The sequence below is a fragment of the Crassostrea angulata genome, chromosome 8 (genome assembly GCF_025612915.1).
Source record: "Crassostrea angulata isolate pt1a10 chromosome 8, ASM2561291v2, whole genome shotgun sequence".
Lineage (NCBI taxonomy): Eukaryota > Metazoa > Mollusca > Bivalvia > Ostreida > Ostreidae > Magallana > Magallana angulata.
The window spans coordinates 27,454,179-27,481,519 of record NC_069118.1 but is presented as its reverse complement, the minus strand read 5'-3'; the positions used below and the strand labels follow the sequence as shown (position 1 = coordinate 27,481,519).

Below are 27,341 nucleotides of genomic sequence, written 5' to 3'. Positions count from 1 at the left end.
TCTTATCAAAATAATTAATATGTTTATTTTTAAGGTGCATTAGAAATAAACAAATCTTTACATATTTCTCTGAAAATACCTCAAGATTAAATATAAAAAGTTTCGCTGGTATCATGCGAATAGTCCACTCACAATCGAAAAACACATTATTGTTTAATTGCATCACAGTTTTAAAATAGACGATGTCTACTTAAGATATTCGATTTCCTTTACATTGCCTTTGAAATACTCGCACACAAACAGATTGTCATTATTGTCCACACATACACTATGAGGATTCTTCAGATCACAGTTATCAATAAAACAGAGAAACTGTACATGTCCATTTTGTTCCAGAACGTGAGTACAATGGCTGTCAAAAGCTGCTGTCAATATGTGACTCTGACTGTCTGTTGTGATACCAAGGGGTTTAAATAGTTCGAGCTTGGTAAGTGAGGGATGATCGATTTTCCCATCTGAGTTTGCAGTCGTGATTAACCACCACTACTGCACCAGCCTTCATGTCAGCTACACAGATATCATGTTTTCTGTTCTCTGTGATGCAATTAATTGTAACATTCCCGGAGTACAAAGGTTTACCTTCACTATCAAATTGAATTGTTTGTTTCTCTGTAGATTCCGAATAACGGACAACTTTGGATTGAGTTTCATCATCACTGTACATGGTAACCAGGAGATCACCAGTACATGTGACACACAGATTACTAGGCTTCCATCCCTGCAATCTGGTCAACTCTTTTTTGTCTAATTTTTACTTTATTCACTGTCCTTGTCGTCGTGTCAGCGTACAGTATATTACCTTTACTGTCTACAGATATAACACAAGGATATGTTCCTGCTTTTTTCTGGATTTTCTGGTAAAGTGAAACATTTGATACCGTTGGTGATCAGTCCACTCATTAATACTGCATAAATTCCAAGTTTCTATTGTGGCAATAAGTTCCGGTTCATCTAGTAGTTCTCTGACTGAAGTGATTGGTTGATAAAATGACAAGGTATTTTTCTGTAGCAGTAGATAATGGTGTAATCTGTCCAAACAAACTATACAACTTATCACTGTCTATTGGTTTTGGAATGAATGCTGGCAATGTAACCTTCACTTTGGGTGGAAGCTTGCTGAACTCTCTGATCTTAGAGCTGTACTCAGTGGTAGGAAATACTTCGGTGGATTTCTCGATTGCCTAATGGCCAGTAAAGTTTGTTTTATGAAAGATTGTATCTGTTTGATTTCATCCAAATGTTTCTGTAAAATATCTTTGTATTTTACTTTTATCTCGCTGCTTTCAGTTTTCATTTTGTTGATGACAATGTCGATTTCTCTGTGTCAGTGCTCTCCTTGTTCGGACATTGTTATTATAAGATTCTCATATCCTCGATCAAGGTTGGAAAGCTGATTTTCCAAGTCGTGTGCAACTTCTTCACTCTGAGGGGAAATATGATTTTCCAGCAATTGTGTGCTTTTTTAAAAATTTCTTTAATTGTTTTGTAAACTTCTTTAACTTCTACAAAGGTATGCCCATTGTGCTGTTGTTAAGAGGCTATGCAGGAAGAACAAAAAAGATATTGTTGCAACCATTGCACTGAAATTTGTTTTGATGTATTCCACATTTTGGATAAATGAGTGTTGATCTTCGTTCATGGAAATGTACAATTTTATGTTTGTCATATCCATCTGAGATGTGATATACTACACAGGACTTACAGAGGTTGACATGACAATAGTCACATTAGCTTTGTACTATGGCAGTTTCACAAAGGTCACATGGAGACACATCCTAGGCACTAATATGAGGATCCATAATTCTTTATAAAAGATTAAAGACTTTTAAAATAATTTGCCAATAAACTATAAACAATTTGTTAGATCTTATACTAACAGTTATATAGACATTTGAAAATCGGTTTTTGAATTCATTTGTTCCATAAACTTTATTTGAACTAAAAGTAAAAATGAAAACCCCGCCACCCCTCTCAGGTTTTTTTTATTTTTCAAAACAGTCGTTGATGAAAATCATTAAACGATCTTCAAAACTGCTGTCCCACTTGATAATAATTAAATAAAGAACAAATTAATTTGATTGCATATCATGATTTTTACATTTGAGTTATAATCTTAAAAATGTATATATTTGAACAAGAAAATGCTTCCTTCAGGATATGAAGGTAGCGACATTGCAAAAAAATCATTCCCCGCTAACGCGATTCTCCGAAATTTAGCCCGATTTTCAAACTGAAATTTAAAAAAAAAGTTTTTTCAACAACGTAAAATACTGCTACGGGGATTCTGACACCAGGTAACGCTATATTTTACTCATCGGAAGATGTCATAAAAGTGGAAGCAAGCCAACGGACAACATTTGAGTTCAGCGGTCATTAAAAAAAACAATGACTTCCAACAGACCCCAATAAAATTCTTTATATTACCTAATTTTTTTTCAGATATGAGCAAATATTCCCGGATTAAAGAAACTAAACCCTGTTATGTTAATATTATATTTAATGAAATATTTATAGGAAATAATTCTGTTTTTCCTATAACACTAAGAGTCTTTACAAGCTTAAGCTTTCATTTTTCGTTAGAAACACATGCAATTGCCCATGTATTACAGTCCTTTTTTAAGGACCGCAATTTGTTCCTTCATATGCCTACTTGTAACGTCGATCTTTAATACCCATGTCCACAAATTCTATTGTGTTCATTGAATGTATCAGAACGAATTTAATTCCTACAGTGGTTTTTAAAACTTAATTAATTATTTCAATAAACAACAATTCAAGCTAATAACTCTAAACAGGATGTAACATTATTATACACTCTTCGTTTAAATGATCAAAATCCCAGTAGGTTTTTTTATAATATAATTTGTTGTATGAAAAGGGACCGCTTACATACATGTATGTCTAGGGATATCATCCTTTCCTATATAATGTTATACTTTTAACGTTGTATTTCTCAACACTCAACCAAACATAAATAATTCATAGTATAAAAAAACACAGTGCGTTCTCTACGATGAGAAAATAATATCATTAATAAAATTACCCAAAAGTAGCCTTCGAATGGGGCTTTTAATCTTACAAATGTGAAGCTATTACCTAAATTTTCACTTGATATTCTATATTATACAAAATAATAACAGAACTATCTGGTCAAATCTTTAGAAATGCGAATTGCATAAAAAAAATCATAATGGTCATCCACTACATACTTCTAATGTTCTTAACTTAACTAGAACGTATCATAGTACAAACGTGATGCCACAAATCATCAGGATTGTTTTGGAAATCAGACAAATTGACAGTTTGTACCGCCCACCATACGTATTTTAAGTCTTTTGGCATCCTTTCGAGAGCAATGTTGTTTTTAATAAGAATGATGAGGGAACCTTCCCGATGAGTGTTAAAGGCATGGGTGACCGTCATCTGCACTACATACGACTCCCAACCACACGCCAGAAACTCCTCGGTGATCACAAAGACCACTTTTCGACTGTCGTCAATGCATCGTAACAGTTCGTCTGCTTTTGAAATTCCAGGAACAAAATCTTTGTCTGGAAAGCTTACATGTATTCCTTGTTTTGTTAACTCGTTGTAAAGAATATTGACAACCCAAGCATAGTCTTCATCGGAAAACGATAAAAACACGTCAAACTGGTAGTTTTCCTTGGGCTCATATTGCATTATTCCTCTCCATCTATTACGAAATTTCAAGATGACGTAATCAATGTGCACGCGGTATCTTTTCACTAAAGCAGCCAGAACAATCGCGATGACTGTCAAAGCTAACGTTAAAGATGTATAAATCAACCATTCCTTTGACTGACAGTTCAGTTCGAACGTTCTAAAAGTTTTGTCTTGAACAAATTTAGATAAAAATTTGTTGTTTTCTAAACATTTTATATTTTGCCAATCTCCAAAACGTTTCCGGTTATTCTTCATCCATGTGAGTGACGCAAGTTTTGAACATGAGCAACTTAGAGGATTTCCTTCTAAGAATAACGATACGTTACCCTGCCTTAATAAGACGTCAATATCCGAGGGCCCAAATGACTCTATTTTGTTGTGGCGTATGAATAGTTTTGTCAGGCTCTGCAGATGTTTAACCACTAAAGGAATTTTAATCAAAAAATTGTTGTCAAGATTTAACGATGACATTGACTTGTGCTGGTCTTTGAAAAGAAAATTTGGTAAACTAACCAACTGATTCACACTCAAGTCTAAATTTTGGAGGTTTGTGAGGTTTCTAAATAAAGATTGATGGTCAGATTGTCCATCCAATGGAAGGTTGGCATTGGATGCTATCATTGTTGACAGATTTGTGGAAAATTCAAAAAAGGACGGGGAAATCTTGCTACAATCATTTCCTGACATATTGATGATTCTTAATTTTGGCGTTTGGAGCGGTTTCAGATGTTCACATGGCCAATTTGTATGTGGAACGTATAGTTCTTCTAATCCCAGTGCAATCAGATTGATTTTAAAAATTGGAATTTTTATGGTATGAATGAAGTTTTCTGAATAATCAATAACTTTGAGATGGTTTGATACTCTTAGTTCATAATTTGAAGTCGAATCTGCAAAAGGAAAGAAACCCGTTGCAGGATAAACCCTTTTTTGTTTTGCACCTTCCTTTCCTCTGCCATTGTTTTCTATAAGTAACGTCTGCAGTTTAGGATAAACAACTAAAATATGCAGAATAACGCCTAAGTCTATGTGTGATAAATGATTCTCACCAATATAAAGCGTTTTTATACATTGTGCAAGCATTGACTTAAACGGATCTACAAGGAAATTGGAAATTCGGTTCCCTGACAAGTCAAGTGTTTGCATACATATGTTGAATAAATACTCAGAATTCCATTTGTCAAAAACAATATCAACGACAAAGGATTTTCTGGTATTGCTCTGAAGATTGAGATATTCCAACGTCTTGTTTTGGAGACATTTGAGAGACCTTAACACTGGGATTAAATCACAGAATCCTCCAAAATCGACTGCAACCCCTTTAAGAAAGGGAAAAGAACAAAATATTTCTTCGCTGATATTACAAAACACTTTAAAATTAAAGTTCATGTTAAGATAAACAATTGGCGATTCGGAGAGTCCGGTAAACGTAGAATTCGTCAAATAAAAGGATGAATGTGTTGGGTGAAACTGAATGTTGCCCAACTGTTTTAATTTTTGAAACGGCTCGTCAAACTGAAATCTGTAAAAGACATCGACCGAAAGATTTTGTAACGCAGAAAGGTAAGATATCGCCACATCTGGATATCCATCGATGTCAAATTTATTTCCGTGGATGAAAAGATATCTTAGATGGCCAAGACCAACAAAAGCTTCCGTTGGTATCAAAGATTTGCGAAGTCCACAATTTGGTAAGTCTAAGACACAAATGTTTTTAAACTGTGCGAAACTCCCATTTTGTAATGATTGCAATTTGTTATTTTGCAAATGTATCGCCGTGACTCTATGTGATAACCAAATTGGAACATGGCCAAAAGTATCTTTGGATATATCACTGAATGAATTCCATGATAAATCCATGACTAAAGTGGTGAATTTGGTTGTCGGAAAGTGGCGTGGAATGCTACTCAAATTAAGGCCACTGCAATTCCAAAGAAGTCCTGTATTTCCACAATTATCTACGTACTTTGACGTTTTGCAAAGGATCTCTGGATCTGAACCTTATGGCAATGAGAAAAAAGACGAAGTCGTGAATGAAAAAGGTTTGTTTTTAAGACAACATACAGGAAAACATAATGCCAAGTATGAAATGCATCGTATAATGGAATTTGTCCTAGTCTCAATGATAAAAAAAATTGCTGCCTTTTTACCTATTATATAGGTAAAGGTAATAAAAAGTCAGTACGAGGTATACGGCATTTGAAATACCAATGTGAGTCGACAAAATGACGCACTGAGTTATTATATAATGTAACAAGTCCAATGTTTTAATCTTGAAATTAAATTTGATCATCATGAACAAACTTTGTTACATTTCTTAAAAGAAAAAAATCTTTTTTTAAATTTTATCATAAATTATAAATTTTATTCTTTATTTCTGAAGAAAGTGTACTACATTATTGGTGTCAAGTGACTCATGAAAATTTCATTTTTTAAATATAGAGGTTCCTTTTAATTTTTGTCAATGTTAAGTCTTACACGCAACATTCACGCAAATTAAAATATAGGATTAGTAGATACCTTTTTGGAGGTGTTCTTAAATATGTTAAGAAAATAAATAAATCTTTATAACATTAAATATATCGCTGTGTTTGAGGGTTTTTTTTATTTCGCTTTAATTGATTTGTCAAGGTTCACATATGTTTAAACCCTCTTCCTCTTTGGTAGTTTTTTTTACCTGTATGGTAGAGCTGGATTTATTTTATTGTTGGAAAGATCCAAGAAGTTGCGATTGTCCTAAACTATATTCAATGTTTACCGGTCCTCCCAATATTGAATCGAATAATTACCTAGTAGTTGGATATACTAAGTAGTTACAACTTAAATGAGACGTGAATCTTGCATTTCGAATTATTACTAATTAAAAAATGTACAATTTACATGCACATAAAGATTATAGACTATAATAATTTGTTTGGTGTTAAGTAGTAATAAAATAACTGCCCTAGAATACGTTAGCAACTTATAACATGCTTAAAGGACATGATGAGACTTGCTAAAAAAAAATTAAATCTTAAACATGTTTTTCTGTTAAAAAAGATACCTGGTAATCATTTTCTATCAAAATATCTTTACATTAAAAGAAAAATTTCTAGTGAAAAATACAACAAACAAAAACATACAATTTCCCGTTGAAAACAGGCTAACACAAATCCAGCAAACCACACAAAAGATGAAGTCAAAAATCGCCATTTTATCCACATGCAATTATTTTTTTTAGAATATAACCAAAGGTGTTTACTTCCTTCACAAGGTAGATACCCCTATTTATTGGGAAACGTTTAATAGAGAGTGCATTTAAAGTTAAAGTCATGTTCAGTTAACCATGATACGGCTTTGATTTCCATTCAGTGGATATACAAGATGAAATTTAGTTGCTTGAAATTATAATAACCGATCAAGCGTTTTACTGGTAGATACACATTGTTAAAGGTTTAAACATTTGTAGATTGCAGGTCATTAGACATTTGTGCTTACAGTTAGTTCACCAAACTATGATTTGCACCCTTTTCTATCAGAACACTAAATCTTATACAATAACCCCCCCCCCCCCCCGCAAAAAATTATTATCATTATAAAAAAAATTTATTTTATAATAGCAATTGGGATGCTAAAAAGCTTTTGAAATTTAAAAAAGAAGAAAGGATCTGCAAATAAAGCAAAGATATTTTGTGAAAAGTTTTTAGATTGAGAATTTGTAATTGGGTTAGTGGCATTCATGTTTGTTTGGTCATTTAAGATAAACCAGGATCAGATCAGGCTGAAACATGACAAGCTTATATTTTTGAAATCACATCTCTTTAAAATAACTGAATCATTTAGGGAATAAGATATCATTCTTTGAGCATTATGATTCTTAACAAATGAATGACATAATCATGCAGTTTTAAAAGGTCAATTTAAGATAAAGTTCCTCTAAAATATGTTGATTTTTTCATCGAATATTTACAAGAAAGCTTCTTGATATAAATAGTGTAATTTCTGCATATAGACTACCGGTAATCCCATGTGTGACCCAAGTGATCTTTATAGAACTAATTTAACAAGATACGCTATAACGCTGGATATTTTTTGCAAATGCGCGCTCGTTTCACATTCGCGCACGAACGACCAAAATATAACCATTTTGTTTCCTAATTTTATGACGCAGGATGTACATGTAAATGAAAAGGTGGTCATAAAATCATTGCAGAAGAATTCACATACAGATTGGCCAGAGTATATGTAATCTTTTATATAAGCATTATTTGCCTGCAACAATTAAACGGGTTAACAAAAGACAAAAAGTGTTATTGAAATAATTTCAAATCACTCTGATGGAAAAGTTCACATTTAAAGTAAAAGTGAAAACTACCATACGAGCGTCGCAGATGACAAGCGTTTGTCTACATGCAGACATCTTGCATATAAGATGACTAGCAATCATCTTGCAGATGAAATGACATTCAATTGTCTGCAAGCAGACATCTTGCAAACAAAATAAGAGCTTTTTTCTCAATTGCCCATTTTTTTTTTCTAGTTCAAAACTCTGTTTAAATGCATTCAATTACAAAGTGTGAACAACTTCCATAAATTGTGTTTATTTCATATTGTGTGTAATAGGGAAGTTCTGGGAATATATTGTTCGCAACAGTGCGTGACAAGTCGATTGTATTAAAGCCTTATACATGTATTTAATGAACGTATTTCCCCCATGTTCTATCAGTTTGAGCCACTTTACTGCAATGCGTCATTGTGTTTGATTTGTTTCCAAACACGTGTACTTCCCTATTTATGTTTTGACTCAGGAAGTTAGCATATTTTTCTCTTGTGTATATTTGTTTATGGTTCCTATTTCAAGTAAGTTTTTAGAGAACTCGATAGGACACTCCTTTTCGTTTATAATTTGTACTTTGCCGTGTTTTCGTTTTCAATTGTTTTAGACTTATGTTTGTGTGCATATGTTTTCTTTTAAAATCTTCCATTTTTTCCATTAATTTTTTAATTTTTAATTCACCTGAACCAAAGGTTCGTGTGATATTTTCTGATTGCATGTTGTTCGTCGTCCGTCTGTCTGTCCGTCCGTCTGTCTGTCTGACTGTTAACTTTCACTTTTTTTACTTCTTCTCTAGAACCACCGGACCAAATTCAACCAATCCTTGTACAAAGAATCCTCGAGTAGAGGGTATTCTAAATTCTTTAAATAAATGGCAAAACCTTTTAAATGGGAGATAATTGCGAAAAAGTAAAAATATGACGATAAAAAGATCTTCTTAAGAACCAATGCACCAGAAATGCCAATATTTGCACTTAAGCTTGTATAAATAGTTAAAATTTCCAATTCTTAAAATTGGAACTCTCAAACTAATACTCCAGCCGTAAGAGGTGTTCGAAGAGTAACATAGAAATACCCCGGTATATAGGGAAATTGTTTAAAGATACAAGAATCTGTTATTCAGGTGAGCGATGTGGCAAAAGGGCCTTTTGTTTTGCTTTTCTCATGCATAATACATGTGTAATACATTGTATATATAGTAGCAATTACATGTACATATCAATATATAAATGTGTATCCAAACTGACTATGATTACTTAAAGTTTGCACATGCACATTTTGTTGATGCAGCAGAAAATATTTTGTGTTTAATAAATTAACATTGTTTTCAAGTGATTTAATTGGCACAGAATAGAGTGCTACTGTAACTATTCTGTGAAAACTCTTGTCCAGATCATATACGTTCTTTTTCCTGGGCCCACTGGGGATCCTACTCCACCCACAGAGAGTGCCTTCAGTTAAAAGGGTCACACGGTGTGTATTGACCTTTAAGTTATGTAGCCCAAGTCGAATGGTCGAGGTCATTACACATCTCTTTAAAATCCGGTTGGTGGCTATAATTCCTTTTTATTGACATAATTTTGCTGTGATTAAACAAAACAATGTTTAATTTGTATGTTAGGGTTTTGCAATGAGCATTCATTATTTGATATGAGCAATTATTCATTGAAGGAGCATGCCTTCTCAGTTCTTTGGTTTGGACTGCGAGGATCACTGCGCATGTGCCCCGGAGATCTGTAATTTATTCCTTGGTTGTTCAGCACGATACAGAAACGATACAGACATTGGTAAGTGTCTTCAGATTAAGTGTGAAAAGCAAAACAGGTCCATCGTAAGTGTCTTCAGATTAAATAAATTTCACACAAAAAGCAAAAAAGGTCCATCTCTTACATCGCTGGAAAATCCAAATTAATGAAATTCACTTAGTCGAGTTACGTAAATTATGCATTGGAACCCTCTTGGGAAAAAAATCCAATGATATTATCCCTTAGAATTCGACCCCCCCCCCCCTCTTCATTAATAAACCAATGATATTATCCCTTGGACCCCCTCCCCTCCATTATTTTTTTTGGAACCACAGATGCACATGCATGCATGACTGTACCCCAAACAACTAGTTGTCATGTTGTAAATTTTGTATTTATTGGCCGTGGTTTCCGACGATGCCATTGGCTTTGATTTTTTTGGAAATTGGTTCTCTTCTCCGTCTTGAAGTGAAATCTGTATGTATAAACATTTTCAACTTTATCGTGGTCATTTCCTATGGATCAGCAAAGCTATTTCAAATGAAATGACGTAAAATAAAAAGCTCTTAATAATTATTTCAGATTATCCGTGGAAAACTAAAGGTTACACTATTGAGCCCAAATATCCTATTAGTGCATCAAAAAGGATCGACGACAATTATAATGGCTTTTTTATTGTGTTTGGAATACTGTGTATTTATAGTTTCATTACTACATTCATGTAAGTATATATATATATAATTGCTTGCCAATTAAAATTTTTAACAGTACTCTTAATTGAGTTTGGTTCATTTCCGCTCTCGGCCGATCCCTACAGCAGAGCTGATATACATGTGTATTATTTTATGGCAAAACGTTACAAGATTATAATGTACATATGTAAATGTCGAATCGATTTGATTGAATATCACCATAGCTCCGCGGATAGAATAGAGGGTTTGTGAACCGCAGACCTCTTTTTTTTGCTGAAGGCTTTTGTTAACTACTGAACTAAACCGTAAAAAAAATCATTTTCCTCCAAAGTGCTACTTTTTCTATATACTTCTTAATCATTATACATGTATAAGTTAACAGTTGATAACTTTTTATTTTTCATTGTTCATTTTTTTTTCATTTATAGAATAATTGTTATGAGGATTAGAAGAAAACAGATTAATATTCTGTATCGTGTTGGCATTCCCCCCACTGATGCACATTCCCCCTCGGAAGATTTCGGAGCAAACCAGGATTCCAGGCAAAACACCCTTGTCCATGATGCATTTCGCGAGACATTTTCATGAAAAAGATAACTTAATCAAGATTGTAGTACGATAAGCACATTGTTGTACAATCATATGTAAATATTCACTGATTGTGTATGTTAATTTTCACTGAAGAACTGACACTTGTTTTAATCAAACTTTTTTGCATATTATGGCATTTTCGCCTTGTCCACATGTATCGCCAACATATGTATCGTGGTATTTTTGTGATTCATTTCAAATTATTTTGGTAAATAAACCAAGTGAACACTTCCTTTATTTCAATAAATTAAAATTCTAAATAGAATGAGGAAAACAAAATTTGAAGTGCACATACGAACTACGAAAATAAACAGCACGAGTTAGCAATTTTCGATTTGGCGCCAAATTGAGAAAGTGAAAGTAACTTGATGTGTATGACGAACTTGTTGAATGTTGTATGTTGACTTCTGTGGCAATTAAGGTATAGAGCGATTTATATGCATGTTCTGAACTGTTTTTGCAACAAGAGTAGTGAAACTACAGCTTATGGTACTAGTTTTAGTGAGGTTTTTTTTAAACACGTTGTTTGAATTTCGACTGGCTGACGGTCTTATACAGTTATGAGTTATGTACTGTCATATGTCTTTAATCAGTATCATTTGTAGGGATTTGAAGTCAATGTAGAATTTTTGGTATATCGAATCAGAATCATTGAGAACAATCGTCCATTCACCAGAAATCAGAAATACCACATAGACTATAGTCTGTCCCAAGATATTTATGCAGCAAATTTGGACGATTTTTAATAAAAAAAAATATACTTACCCGTGAAAGAAGTGCAATTGAAATAGTTGAAAAGGATATTTTCCAAGATAATTTCATTGACACATTATCATCTTTCACTTGGAAAAATTCACAGGAACGAAAACAGATTTCTTACAGAGATTTATTATGGTGAATGTTTACATCTTTTCTCCTTTCGGAATACAATCAGAATACATGTACATCACACAATTTTTCAACGTTATCATCCGGGCTTGCTGCAGTACAAAATCTCCGTAGACATCACTTTTTTAATTAGCATTGTATTGAAACCTGATAAGCTAACAGGGGCGTTTTGACTGAGAAATCTTGGAAATTTTTTCATACTTTTGAATAAACATCATTTGAATCCTGAGGTATTTATAAATATCAAGCAATTAAGCCAAATGTGAATCCAGGATATCTTGGGACAGAGTATATACTCTGTCATGAGTTTTTCCTTCCACCACTTTTTGCTTGATATTTCGATAATTATAAATACCTTTGTGCTAAAACTACGTTCATCCAATGTCCAGATTCCCTGTTTTGAAACGCCCCCTCTACCGCTTCAGGTTTCAATAACAATCCAAAAATAGAAAGTCTACAGGGATTTTGCATTGCATCAGCCATTAAAGCCCAGATGATAATGTTGAAAAATTGCGCGAGGTGTCCAGAGTACTTCCAAATGGAGAAAATATGTAAACATTTCCCATCATATATCACCGTAAGAAATTTGTTTTCGTTCCTGTGAACTTTTACGAGTGAAAAATGATAATTGTTCAATGAAGATATCTTGGACATATTCCCTTTTATCGATTTCAACTGTATTTCTTTCACATGTTTGTGTATCTTTATTAAAAATCATCAAAAAGTGATGGAAGCAATAACTTGGGACAGACTATAGTATGGGTGAATGATTTAATTTGGCTTCATTTCAACCGATATGAATTGTTCTGTGTTTTGAGTTAACATTGAATATCCAGTCATGGGTCTTATATTCATTATGAGAAGTCAGTAGATGATGGTATACAGCTTCAAATACAATCTAGACTGTCTTATGTCAACATATTAGAATGCCCTAAACATGCCAAAAGAAGAAAAGTCACCTAAAATAGGGAGTCACTTGTAGTCTGTACCAAGATATACATTGGTTCATGCAGCCCATTTGGACAAAATTAAAATACACATACATGTACCTGTGAAAGAAGTGCAATTGGAATTGATGAAAGGGAAAAAATCCAAGATAACTTCATTGACACATTTTCATTTTCACTCAGCAACAGGAGCAAAACAGATTTAGGGAGATTTAAAGTGGGAAAGTGGACATCATTTCTCCATTCAGAAGTCACTTGGAGTACCTAGTACAATTTTTCAATGTTATCATGCGGATCTGTTGCAGTGCAAAATCCCTGAGATTATTTTTTAGCCATGTAATGAAACCTGATAAGCTAGAGGAGAAATTTTAAAATATTGTCATACTTTTGAATGAACAGCATTTGAACCCTGAGGTATTTATACATTATCAAGTAACAAAGCAAAATGTGAATCGAGGAAATCTTTGGACAGAGTATAACGAAGTCCAAGACTATACAACTCAGGATCATAACCATGATAACTGGTCATTCCTTAATATGCTTTCAATAATACTTTTTAACAAAGATTTACCAGGTATATATTTTTTATCCTAAACGCACATATATTACCTATTCATATTAAGGCACTATGGCAGCTGTAGAACTGTAATTCTACAGGAAAATGTGGTGTAGAGCTACTCTGTTCTTCACATACAAATGATAAACTGCCATTTACATAGATAAGCACTTTTTTGGAATTATTGATGTAATTTTCTTGCACATTCTGTGGAAATATTTAATGCCAAAATTATTTAAGTGTATACAAATTTATTAATGGAGTTTATCTCTGAACTTCTGGTAGTCTACTTTTTCTTAAAGACCCTTGCTGACCTCGAAAAGTTAGTTATGTATTATTCACATGCACATCAAGACTTGCCATATGCAACTTTGCCTGCAAACAAATCGCCCAACTTTTCATTACCTAGTTGTAAGGGTATATTAAAGAATTTCAAAGATAACTAATGCTACATCATCAGAAGTAAAATGACTAGAGAATTTTTTGGGGGGGAGGGGGTATCAAATTTCTCATGAACTACAGAAAACAAATCAATTTACAATGAAGCTATTTAAGAATCAATTTATGTAACAAAACATAGCACTTTTAGAATCAACTAAATTGGAGAATTAGAGTCTAATTACCATCTGGCTATAAATGAACTTTGTTCTTCATCAGCCTAGAGAATATAAATTTTAAAAATATGTTATAAGCTGGGTTACAGGGATGCATGTTTCTTACTTTTTCTCGCATTATAACCAGTGTGAGAAATGTTTGTCCAGTGCAAGATAGCAGTGTGAGATTTTTCTGTCTGTTGGAAAATGCAAAGTTAGGGATTGAGACTATCCATTAAGTAATTGTTTTGCTAAATTAATTACAATTTACCATATTTTTATTGAAAAAGCTGTCCTATGCTCTCATTTTGTAAAATAATGCGAGAAAAATAATCATTTATTATATACTCGTGTGGGATAGTGAAATTCTACCTCGAGGTAAAGATTCACGGTCTTAGACTCAGTAAAGCCTTGTCCTAGACCGTGAATCTTTTCCCCTCGGTGAAATTTCACTATCCCACACTCGTAATAGTGAATGATTCTATTAATCTCACAAAGGACACAAGAAGGCTTTAGAATGATCAAAATTCCAATTAAGTCTTGTAAAGTTGCATTTACACTTAGATAATTTCTAATTATTTGGGTATAAACATGTAGCATACTACGTGTACCACGCACTGGTATGTAACATCTTTTCAGAATCACTGACCATGCTGCTCAACATGAAGTGACATCATGTTCACAGCTTTTTCAAAGTTACTAAGCTTTTTCTTGAATGAAGAGGAAGACACTGAAGAGGCTGATGTGGACTCAGAAAAATCTCAGCAGGAAAGAGGTAATGATAAAGAGCCAATTTTATATAAATAGTTAAATATCTGCATCAAAATCTGAGGCCTGGGATTAATACTGTGGTCCATACAATTTTAAAATGTGCATCATCTTTCATATTTGGGGGTATTTTTGGGGATGATTCAAAATGATTTATCTGATGTAATTGGCTCCTGTTGTTATAGCCATACCCTATTTCTCCAATGTAATACATAATTGCTTTATAAAAGTTTTGTCAAAGGAGATAACTCTCTGGGCATTTCATATTACATGTATCAATTAATACAATTTGATTCAGTAAGTCACTTGTGTTTATGATTTCTATTATGTAGTAATAAAAGGAAATTAGTTTTGTGTACTATATGTAGCATATAGCCTTAATGATCAAAATTACTATTTTCAAATCTTAGAAGTGGGTTAGTTTGACTGGCTTTTAAGAATCATCTGATTACCTACACAATTCTATTGTGCATTGCATAGGAGATGAGAAAAAATTACTGTAGATTATTAGTTAAACACAAGGAATTAATACCCGCTTAAAATCGCGAGAAGCACCCTTCGCAGATTTTAAAATCTCACCATCAGTTTTTGAGATTTGAGAATACTATAAAAAATAAGGATAAAAGTTCGGCATTCGTGGTTTTATATTCTTGCGATTTGATACAAAACAGTGGGATCGCGGAATGAAGTACTCACGTAATATAAGGAATTTACAGTAATAAGAATCAATAAATTCTCAATAAAGTGTCTTAAACTGCATTGACAAATGTCACAGTCTAGCTATGCAACATGCAACTATATAGTTTGCTGCCTGTATAATCTGACCTAATTTTTTATAAAACACTTTGAAATACCCTTTTGAACTATTTTAACAATTAATTTTGTAATATAGATCTGGAAAGCTCAGATGAAGATGATGAAGAAGGTTTAACAAAGAACTCTAATGGCAAGGTCACCCATATTTACAATGACTACGGACTCATTGATGGTGAGATCTTTTTCTCTTTTCAAACCGTCTTGTCTGAAAAACGACTGACTGTGGGTGAAGAAATAAGCTATGTCGCAACACGAGAGAACATCAAATCTGGATGGAGGGCCACTCATGTTTCAGTGGCAACCAACTGGGAGATGGAAGAGGATGGTCTCAAAGATAAATCCTTGGTTGGAATCGTCGAGAAATTCAACGGAGAATTCGGCACCATTAATGGTCAGATTCAGTTTAGTCTCTCGAACGTGAGTCTGGAGGATTACGTTCCGCATGTCGGAGACTACGTCACGCTGGAGGTTAGGCGAGTCAGTGGTTTGCTGGAAGGGAGCAGTGTCAAGCCCCTGAGGATCTTCCAGAAAGAGGGACAGATATTGGCTGTGCAACAGGATCATGGGTATATCGACGGGGACACGTTTTTCATGATGACCGCCTGCCGTGAGTCGTATCGACCCAGGAAATGGGACCGAGTTCAGACCGTGGTCATTGAGAGCACTCAGGGAAAATGCAGCTGGAGGGCCATCTCCATATCACCTGTGATTGTCGATCCTTCTCTAAGGTAAAAAAAAGTCATATATATGATTTTTTCTCTGCCTCTATGGTTAACAGAAGCTAGCAAGTACATGTTAAGTGTTTAATTTGTTTTACCCCCTGTTCCTTTAGCCTCACTCTGAATAGGTTGATGAGTCAGTTGAAGTACCATTAAACCCCTATTCTCAACCATATTTAGCCTGAACTTTTTCTTATTGAGGACTTGCAAGACTTTCAAAAGGAACTCTTTTCTTTTGACCCAAATGCTTTTTGCATGAGTTTTCCTGGTATTTTTTAAAATGTCAACCCGAAAGAGAGGTATGTATCTTGCTTTTGTCAAAATTTTATTGATTCAAATAGAAATTCACATGAGAAGAAATTGCCTGCATTTCTTTTAAGATCCAGAAAGAATGATTAATTAATGTATATTAGTCAGGTTAATCTTGAAGAGCATTATAGCTAATTAACCCCAGTACTCAACCCCTCCCCATTCCCCATCCAAAATGTTATTACATGTACATTTTAGCAAGCTTTTACCACTATGTACAAACTTTATCTTGTTTCAGTGTTTCCGCCTTTTCTGGTCCCCTTAAATCAAAATTCTTGGATGATCTTCAGAAAAACAAGAATGGCATTCATGTATCCACGGAGACAGATTTTGGAAAGGTTGAGTTAGGGGGTAGGAAAAAGCTGACAGTGTGGATACAGAACAAAGGGGAGACAAATCAAGTATTCCTCAGAGCCCACCTTCCAGCGGAGTGTACACAAATCAAGGTGCAAGGTTTGTATACTCACTCCTTATGTAAATGAAAGAAAAAAATTTTACAGTGACATGTCAGTAATGGTAAAAAACTCATGAAAAGTTTTGCAAGGTAGTATAGATTCCCTGCAGTTAATTGGCAAGGCTGCTGAAGTTTTCATGGTCGCTTCATGAATATTCACATTTTTTCATTTACAAATAAAATCATGCCTTGTCACTGAGAATTCTTTAATTTTTAGGACTGTATATATTAATTGTTATCAAGTATTGTATTTGAGCATCCAAATGAGTAGTGAGATTGCCATTTTGAAAGTGTGTAGGAACTAATTTGAATTATTTATGAAACTTGGAAAACTTCAGTAAGTTGACTCCAGGTCAGTAAGCACACTGTCAGTCAAAACTTATCATGCGTTTCCAGTAAATATGCAAACCCGCAATTTCATATGTCAGAGGATAATTTTTTTTTAAAAGATCATATTTTGGAATGAATTCTGCTCAGTGTCATAGATATTGGTGTACCGGTATTTGACCAATCATGTCTTCTGATAGAATGATGCACATTTAAATGGTTATGTTTTTACAATGCATTGTCAAGTGTAATGAATTTACAGGTGTTAAATACTTAAATGAACATGCGGCCATGATGAAGAAGGGGAATGTGGAGGTCATCAAGGGAAAGATAACTCTGTATCCAGCGATGTCACTGTACATTAATCTCTCAGTGGAGGCAAGGTACTGTAGACTCCTTATTTTACACTAGTTCCTAATACTGCTTTTCAGCCTTAATTGTGTTTCATGTAATCATGGGATATAAAAGCCGTTAATTTACAAATTTAAAATGGTTACTGAATGTAGATAAAATTCTTACTTTTCTGTTTTTGCAGAGAAAAATATTTCCTTTGTTTGTAAAAATAATGGCAGTGTAATCTTTGTTTCAGTTTTCCAGGTTTAGACAAACAGCTTCTAGTTGTGACGTTTGAAAATTTCCAGATTGGACGTTACATCACTGCAGAAATCACTGACCCATATCATTCCATGGTAACCATTGGACCGGCCTATAGAAGAGGAGAGAAGATGTCCTCATTCACCAAGTACAGAGCCTCTGCAGCTTCAGGTCAAAACTGGGTCGTTCCAGGTGAACGACCTCAAAGGTAAGATCACTGACCTATATTTACAATTTACCCATGTGATACATAACAACATTGTACTTGGAATATTTTGGTGAAAGTTTCAAATAATAATGGACAAGGGTTTTATATTCTTACGCTTTAACCTGTACAAAATTGTATATATTTCAATTATTTTGTAAGTTGTTGATTTTAGTGACCCAGAGTTCAATGTTGTCAGGGAATGTTGTTAATATGTTTCCAAGAGGGGGACATTACATGTGAAAGTTTTTTGGTTAGTCTGTGTGTCTCTTTGTTTATCTGCCTGGGACTCTGGGACTTTAATTTGTCTTGGTATTATGTTTTCATTATATAAGGCACAAACTTCATATTTTATGAAGCGAACGTCCAGTGTCATTTTCACTGAAAAGTTAAGGCCAATAGAGCTTTAAAATAGTACAAATTTATCTTCATTGAGCTTTGCATTTTCAAGGACATAATTTTCTCAATCACATATTATTTTGGCCTGTCTTTTGAATAGAATGTGTCTTTACCCTTTTTCCAAATTATTTACATCTAATAATTTCTAATTTGATTAATATCTAGCTTATCAAGGTCAGGGGTTGATATTAACTGATTTAGTTCATGATCATTCAAGGTCAAATTCATCACAGAGATCCAATCAATTTATATTTACTACATTGTAGCTAGCATTGGTATCATAAACAACCCTCAAATATAAACAGAAAGTTCTTGCAATGATTCCTGGACTAGAAGATCTGTTTTGTGTCTTGACAGACTATTGAAATAACCAGAGTTCATTAAATGAATGTCTTTGTAGGAATGGCCGGACCCATGTCTTAAAGTTGCCCAACCGCCTGCCCCAGTACCCTGTGCCCCAGTTGCTGAGGGAATGTATTCTGAATGGAGACCCACTACTGGAAATCTGTCCAGAGCTAACACAGGTAGATTAGTTAAAGTTCATGACTTTATTTTATTTTTTTACCCAGTCAACGGAATCTTCAAAAAATAATTTTCAATAGCAGTTGAGAGATGTACAATAAATACATTAAGTTCAAATGACTATTTTTTGGCAGGAGCTTACTCCAGAGAACTATGTGAAAAGGATGAAGACGCTTCTACACTTGGAGGAGATCCAGATGGACATTGACATCAGAGAATTTGACCTGAGCAGGGTCAGTTTGTCTCTCTCTCTCTCTCTCTCTCTCTCTCTCTCTCTCTCTCTCTCTCTCTCTCTCTCTCTCTCTCTCTCTGCATAATGTTCATTACATATGTAAGAGAATGATAATGGTTTTATCATGTATTACTATGTATTTATAAATCCTTACATGCTGTATGTTTTCTGTATATTAGGTTACTATGAGACCTGTAGGAGAGTTCTTGGGGCTAGGAGTTCCAGGTTTGGCTGAAGGGCGACCTTCTGTGTTGCTAGGAGACAAGGTCATGCTCTCTGACCCCTGTGACCCACAAGGTCCTGTGTATGAAGGATATGTACATGAGGTATTGAAATGCAAGGAAAATATATATTTCCTATATATACATGTAGAACCTTTTTTTATGTTCTTTTTATATTGGCCTGTTTGTCAGGAGAAGGTGTAAATCATTAGCTAGTGAAAATTTAGAGTACTGTAGATTTCTAATTAAAAGCAAGGAATTACTATCCGCGTAAAATTGTGAGAATTTCATCTCGCAGATTTTAAAATCTCAATGTTATTTTTCAGACAGATGTAAACTTAGTAGAACTATTTTGCATTCGCAATTTTATATTTTTGCAATTTAATGCAAAACAATTGAATTGCGGAATTAAGTACTCAGGTAAAATGAGGAATTTACAGTATTTTATATCTTTGTAACAGGCTGTAATAAAAACTCACCCTACCCTTTATCAATCTAAGATATGCACTATCACAGCCCCCTCCCCTCAATTAAAGAAGTTTACAGTACGTTGATATTTACAGCAGCACCAAGAAATCATTAATCCACACAATACAGTTATGCAGTTATCACGTGCATTAGTTCAATTCATGAATGCTTTTGTCAATTTAACAAACATTATGATTTATAAGCATGTATTATCATTACATTGAATGTTTATCTTTAGGTTTTGAGTGAGGAAGTTCTTCTCAAGTTTAATAACGACTTTCACTTGCAGTACAATGGAAAGGATTATGACGCACAATTTACCTTTAACAGGTGAATTTAATTTTTTTTCCAAAGAAGTCTTTTATTTCTAAAATTAAGTTCCTTGTTAGTGATATTTTGTTGTTGAAATTCAAAATGCTAGTTTTCATAACTATTACTATATCAGCTAACATGATAATTTAATTAATGGAAATGGAACAAATTTTTCTGTAGATCTTCAGTCAGAAGGTGTCACCAAGCGGTGCAGTTTGCTGGAAATTTGGAGGAAAATGGTAATTCATTTATAGTACAGTCATTACTGACCAAAGAAAGAACACCATAATTTTAAAGCTATTTTGTAAGTAAAAATTTATTTAGAATCTAAAGGAATTAGCTTTTAAAATGATTGGACTATAAGGTACATGTCCTATTATTGTCAGAGACATAAAAGTTTTTAGGTTTTTTTTCTGTCTGTTCATCTTTCTACCATCCTTCTCAATCTGTTTGGAACCGTATTTGCTTTAGAGAAAGGTCAGAGAGCAAGGTCAGTTATAGGGTCAAGGTTATTGATAGAGGTCAAAGGTCAAATTTACTCCTCTTTTGATGCACAGTCCAAATGCTTTAAATTGTGTACCAAGAGAACAATTTCAATTTCAATTTCAATTTCAATTTCTTTATTAACCAATTAAGGGCCCTCAAGGGGCAACATGAAGACTGTTGACATACAACATGAGCCGTTTATAAAAATTGCCATCATACCAATTTCCAAATTTATTCAGTATAAATATCATGTAATATAATAATTATGATATTGGGTTTGCAAGGAACTTTCACATTGATGCCTGTGACCTACTTTCAGTTTTATTCCCCTCCCTTGTCTCCCCAAAACCTTCGCAACTACAGAGGACCCCCAGCAGTAGATCACTGACCAACCCTGGGGTCACAAATGGACAGTGCATGGGAGATGGAGCCTTGCACTTCTTCAACTCCAAACTCAACACGAGGCAGAAGGAGGCTGTGACCCGGATCTTACATGGACAGTCCCGGCCGGTACCCTATGTACTGTTTGGTCCACCAGGTACTGGGGATTGGGAAAAATTGAACTCTGTTACTTTAAGATAGTGCTTATTGAATTTTTTTCTTTGAGCTGATGTGCATTGAATGTATTTGAAATGGTCCATTTTTTCCATTTTCCTTGAAATTGTCCTATTTACTGGCAGGTGTTGTATACTTACATGCTTTTGTAAGCATCCACATAACTGTCCATTTTATATGCACTTTTCTGTGTACCGGTTATTCTGCCAATCACATGCTACATTGGGGTTCACTCTTAGAGTAGAGGGCATAAATCTCACTTATAAAACTTACAGAATCTGCAATGGCAAAGAGGGTACTGATTGTCCTTTAAGAACAAATATCAAGTTACAGATAAATTCACAGTGCAGTATTTTCTTACCCATTAATACTATTTGACAGTCGTTTTTGTTATATAAAGATCTTGAGTTTTATGAATTTGTTGTTGTAGGTACAGGTAAAACTATGACGGTGGTGGAGTCCATTCTACAGGTGCTGACCAAGATCTCACACAGCAGGGTACTGGCCTGTACCCCCTCCAACAGTGCCGCCGACCTCATTGTAAGAATCCATAGCTGTTAGTGTCTTTATAGCTAGTCAGTACAACTCATTGTAAGAGTCCATAGCTGTTAGTGTCTTTAAAGCTAGTCAGTATACCTCATTGTAAGAGTCCTTAGCTGTCAGGGTCTTTATAAGCAAGGCAATTTATATCATTGTTAGAATTTATAGTTGTCAGGCTATAACAGCTAGTAGTGCACTTTTAGTTACTGTCAGGATCTGTATATTAGCTAGTCAGTACACCTAATTGTCAGAATCTCTCTAGCTAGTCTGTACGCTCCACTGTAGGAATCAATATTTGTCAAGATCTGTATACTGTAAATTCCTTATATTATGTGAATACTTAATTCCGCAATCCCACTGTTTTGAATCAAGTCCCGAGGGAATAAAATTGCTAAGGTGGAACATTTATCCATATTTCTCATTGTTCCCAACTCTTAGAAAATAATGGCGAGAATTTAAAATCCACATTTAATTAGGAGTTTACAGTAGCTAGTTAGTAGATCACACTGTCAGAATACACAGATCTAAAGTTCTGTATAGACCTCAGTGTAGGATTCTGTAGATGTCTGGATCCGTATAACTAGTCGGAGATCTAACTGTCATGATTATTTAGCTAGACAATATACCTCTTTATATAGCTTATAGCTAACTTGGTACTGCACTGATTACATATTACAGTAAAACTCGGTTATAGCGAAGTCCTAGGGACCAATGGATTTACTTCGTTATATCCGTAATTCGTTATATCCGTATAACGAATTCGTTATAATAACTGTAGAGAATTCACTATATAAACGTTTTCTTTCACCAGACTATAAATTTTGTTCATTGAGGCTTAAAATAGAAATACATTACGTTGATACCTTTGATAATCGGATTATAAATTGAAAAATATTAAAGAACATAATTTCATTCAAACTACTATGTAATATGGTAGTGTAAACTTTTTTAACTGTAAAGAAATTTGTTATAAAAGAGGTAAATATTGTTATTATTCAATTCTACGGGATTCAAAATGAGTTCGCTATATCCGTAAATTCGTTATATCCGAATTCGTTTTAACCGTAAAATTTTGATAAGATTTGATAAGAATTTTACTGGGGATTCAAAAACACTTCGCTATATCCGAGAATTCGCTATATCCGTGTTCGTACTAAACGAGTTTTACTGTACTCACTTTGTCTCTTTATTCCAGGCCGAGCGGTTACACATGAGTGGTGCTGTGAGGACATGTGACATGATACGGCTCAACGCATCTCAGCGAAGTCAGGAGGTGCGTCGTGAAAGCTACATCTTATAGCAACTGTTCAATTTAGGGACCCTAAACTAATGATAAACATGTGAAAGAGTGATCAATAACATGTAAAGCTCAATTGTACCGTTCACATTCAGACAAGCTCATAATTAAAAAGGAAAACCATTAATAATTGTATAATTATATTAAATTTCTTGCATTGAATGTTATGTGTAATCTGCTTTTATGATTCTAAATTAAATATTATATTTGCTTTATTTGGGCAGGGTATTCCTGAAACCATCATGCCATACTGTACGACGGGAGAAGATCTGGACATGGCGTCTCATTATCGTGTGGTCGTTAGTACCTGTATCTCTGCCGGAACGCTGTACATGTGTGGAATCAAAGCAGGACACTTCACACATGTTTTTGTTGATGAGGTATTTAATAAATTGGGTTTTTTGTGACCTATTTAATAGAAAAGATTTTTTTTTTTTTTCATTTTGAATCACTTAATTTTTTGACACTAAAACCTGCATGTGTTTTTTTGCAGGCTGGCCAAGCCACAGAGCCAGAATGCTTGATTGCTGTGAATATGGCAGCAGGAGAAAACTGTCAGGTCTGACTTAAACTATGTATACCTGGTGCTAAAAAATTTCAAGATCTCTCTGGAGCAAAGACACTTTCCTTGTGATGTCCATTTCCTTAGAACAGGAGTCTTTCATTGGCATTTCATTTTAAGGCTTCAAAAAATGTCTTCTTTCTTGGACAGGTCATTTTGGCTGGTGACCCCATGCAGTTAGGTCCAGTCATAAGGTCAAAGTTGGCCAAAGGTCATAACTTTGACCTTTCTCTGTTGGAAAGGTTAGTAGACATGCCTATCTATGCAAGAGATGAGGACAAGTTTGTTAACCATGGAGCTTATAATCCACTTCTGGTAAATATTTTAAATTATTTACATTTTTCTGTTCATCTTCATCAGGTCCATTTTATTTGTTTTATAAGTGTGCAGACTACGCTCTGACTGTAATGTTTTAATGTTATGCCAGGTTTATGCAAAGGTGCTGCCCTAAAAGAGTTAAAAATTAATTTGTTTTACCTTATAATAATCTAGAGCAAACAAATTAAAGATGATTTGTTTTACTGTAATGGATTACAGGTAGATATATAATGAGCCCTTTCTATGGCATGATACTAATGTTTTACTCCATCAGGTGACCAAGCTAGTGGACAACTACAGATCCCACCCGGCCATACTGACCTTGACCTCCAAGCTGTTTTACTATGATGAGCTGAAGGAGAAGGCGGACAGAGCGCTGACCCATTCCCTGTGTCAGTGGACAGGCCTGCCAAGAGCGGGTTTCCCTGTCATATTCTATGGAGTCAGGGTAAGTGCATGGTCCTGCTTGTAGCTTAACAAAAGAAAAAAAAAACCAGATGGTGTGTGGTAGTTATGGTTTTCATTCTAGGTCTGGCTATTGTGTTCACCCTTTAGCTAGATCAGTCGAGTGCTTGCTGGATCTGGATGCCAGAGGACCTGGTATTCAAACCGAAGCAGAGGCAATATCTGGCTCTGTTGCATCTGGGTTCCATCTGAGTACTCTCTGGGTGTTGAGAGAGATTTACTCCTCAGGTGTTGGCACTCCGGAAGAGTTGAGGATAACTCTTTCTTTGAAGGAGGACAATGTGGTAGAATAATGTACATAGTATATAGCATTCCTTTTAGCTCTGGCTTGTGGGTTAACCCTTCATCTCTATCTGTAGAGTGCTGTTCTAAAAATTTTAATTACAAATATGACTTCGAAAATTGGAATGTACATGTACTGTCTTTCAGCCATTAATAATATCTTAAATTCTTTTAACCTCCCCTCAGTGTTTGAATTTTAACATAGAAAGTCTTCATATATGATGTCCTTCTAGGTCAAACTGATATGTGAATAGCAGGTATTGCAAACATTTTAAAATTGAAATATAAAGTGTGATACAAGTTCATTTTATCAATTTGAATTTATTTGAGAAATTGAAAATTTAAGAGTTTATGCATTTTTTGTTTTATTGGAGTATAGAACAGTGTTTATATTTCTTGTAGGGGGACGATCTGAGGGAAGGAAACAGTCCGTCCTGGTTTAACCCTGCAGAGGTTGTGCAGGTCGTGAGGTACCTCCAAGGGGTACAGACAGAACAGTCAGTAGCTCCAGACGACATAGGAATTATTACTCCGTACAGGAAACAGGCATGTGTGAAAAATGGTAATAAATACTCGTGCATTGATTATTTGATGGTGGTAAGAATTCGTTTTTGACATTTTTATGTTTCTAGGTGGAGAAGATCCGCCTTCTTATTGACAAACTTGGAATGGAGAGGGTCAAGGTCGGGTCCGTAGAAGAATTTCAAGGTCAGCAGAGGAAGGTCATCATCATATCAACGGTATGTGTTACCATGTATCTGTAAAAAAATTGTTTCTGATTTCATTCTTTAATCAGCCAATTTCATTCTTTAATCAGCCATTCATTTTAATAAATTAACTGAATTTCAAGGACTATTTTTCTTTATTAATTTCTTTTTAGGTTCGAGCCAATGAGAGAATGATTGGATTCGACAAGAAACATACCCTTGGCTTCCTCAGCAACCCAAAGAGGTTCAATGTCGCCATCAGCAGGGCTCAGGCCCTCCTGGTCATTGTGGGCAACCCATACGTCCTTGCTCAGGTTCTTGTTAATAGATTGATCTGATTAATTGATTGATTGTTTATTGATTTGTGTCTCATTCATGCTAAGACAGCATTTCAGGATGTATGAAGTTTCACTCTTCTCATCCTTCTAGTAAATATTTGTACCGGGTACATAAAACTTATTCCATCAGCTTCTGATCTGGTGCCACCTGAATATTACAACTAATGCATAGCGCACAACAAGCAATAATTGTTACCTAATTTTTTGTACTCCATTATTTGGTATCTATTTTATGGTCTCAATGATCACTAAGCAAACACTATCAATTGAACCATGGTCATATCTCTGAATTTATTCCTGATACTTTGCTACAAGGTAAAGGTGTTTCTCTAGTTAGAATTTTATTCATTTCATATAGATGTAGTTACTGCATAATGTAAACAATTGACCTATTCTGTAAGTAGAATCTCAATAAGTCAACGTCTAGTTATACCTTACAATACTGAAGGCTGAAGAATTAAAGGAAATTAAAAGAGGCCTGACCTGGGGTTTTGCATCATATGATTTTTTTTAATGGAAATTGATTTATATTTAGTTCAATTACTTTCTCCTTCCAACAGGATAAATACTGGCAGGTGCTGATCCAGTACTGTATTGAGAACGGTGGATATTGTGGGTGTGACATACCAGAACTCTACCCACAGGATGTGTCAACCAATCAAATGCAAGACACTTGAAAACGTGAATATTGTTGGTGTGGCATACATACATACCAGACCTCCACGCAGGATGTGTTGATCAATCGAATGCAAGACGCTTAAAACTGTGGTTATAAAATGAAAATTTAATTGTTGATTTCATGTTTGGATTGAATATATATATATTAGAAAATGTGCGCTTGATTTGTTATCGATTTTTTCTGTGATTTTCTTGTTTTTCTGAACAGTTGTCCAGAGACTAACAGTGTGATCGTTTTATGACCTAACATTTAAGACGATCATGATTCAATGTACCTAGTCATCAGATTTCATTGACTAGTTATTTGAACATATTTTATTGTATGAATTACATTTACTTGTATTTCATAGGATTCATCTTGTTTTGATATCAGCAAGGCATGTTTTCTTCTACTCATATTTCATGCTTTGATCCTTACGAAGTTGTCTTCATTCATTGAAATTTTTTGAATCTCAGCAAGGTATGCTTCATTCTCATGCTCATATTTCATGATTCATGCTAAAGTTGACTTAAATTAGCTAGAGCATACACAGAATTACTCTGTAGCTGTTATTGACTGTACAGCTTTATCCCAAAGAAAATGGTGCTGTCGCAACCTACATGTAGCATTATGCACAGATGATGAATATGAATTTACATGGATGTACATGTACGAATGTATAGATATATGTAATGTATTACATATTGTTATAATGTTGCACAATTCAACCCTGATGCATTCAATTTGACAAAATCATTATAAAATCTATGCAACAA

The 27,341-nt window shown here is 34.5% G+C and overlaps 2 protein-coding genes across 4 annotated transcripts; one reads left to right on the top strand and one right to left on the bottom strand.

Moving 5' to 3' along the window:
- Positions 1-6,936, bottom strand: LOC128158496 (toll-like receptor 4). The gene is made up of 2 exons (XM_052821366.1): positions 6,807-6,936; positions 1-5,684 (listed from the first exon to the last, which is right to left on the bottom strand). Exons 1-2 carry the CDS (start codon positions 6,874-6,876, stop codon positions 3,226-3,228), a joined length of 2,529 nt encoding a protein of 842 aa, XP_052677326.1. The 5' UTR covers positions 6,877-6,936; the 3' UTR covers positions 1-3,225.
- On the top strand, positions 5,621-27,341 carry LOC128158493 (RNA helicase Mov10l1-like). 3 transcript variants are annotated; one of them, XM_052821363.1, is made up of 23 exons: positions 5,621-5,726; positions 9,671-9,786; positions 14,651-14,786; positions 15,672-16,323; positions 16,862-17,076; positions 17,667-17,787; positions 17,994-18,206; positions 19,003-19,126; positions 19,259-19,357; positions 19,536-19,682; positions 20,284-20,375; positions 20,538-20,596; positions 21,163-21,381; positions 21,829-21,938; positions 23,134-23,211; positions 23,460-23,615; positions 23,729-23,794; positions 23,948-24,112; positions 24,390-24,563; positions 25,265-25,408; positions 25,495-25,602; positions 25,743-25,883; positions 26,468-27,341. In XM_052821363.1, exons 3-23 carry the CDS (start codon positions 14,687-14,689, stop codon positions 26,582-26,584), a joined length of 3,300 nt encoding a protein of 1,099 aa, XP_052677323.1. In that variant the 5' UTR covers positions 5,621-5,726; positions 9,671-9,786; positions 14,651-14,686; the 3' UTR covers positions 26,585-27,341. The 3 variants fall into 3 exon arrangements, with proteins under 3 accessions (XP_052677323.1, XP_052677324.1, XP_052677322.1); XM_052821364.1 differs by lacking the exon at positions 5,621-5,726 and adding an exon at positions 8,394-8,523; XM_052821362.1 differs by lacking the exons at positions 5,621-5,726; positions 9,671-9,786 and adding an exon at positions 11,188-11,448.

Coding starts and splice junctions, on each gene's coding strand:
- LOC128158496 (XM_052821366.1), bottom strand. CDS start 6,876: ATGGCGATTTTTGACTTCATCTTTTGTGTGGTTTGCTGGATTTGTGTT. Junction 5,685..6,806: donor CCTGTTTTCAACGGGAAATT/GTATGTTTTTGT, acceptor CATTGCCATAAG/GTTCAGATCCAGAGATCCTT.
- LOC128158493 (XM_052821363.1), top strand. CDS start 14,687: ATGTTCACAGCTTTTTCAAAGTTACTAAGCTTTTTCTTGAATGAAGAG. Junction 17,788..17,993: donor AATCTCTCAGTGGAGGCAAG/GTACTGTAGACT, acceptor TCTTTGTTTCAG/TTTTCCAGGTTTAGACAAAC. Junction 20,376..20,537: donor GCACAATTTACCTTTAACAG/GTGAATTTAATT, acceptor ATTTTTCTGTAG/ATCTTCAGTCAGAAGGTGTC.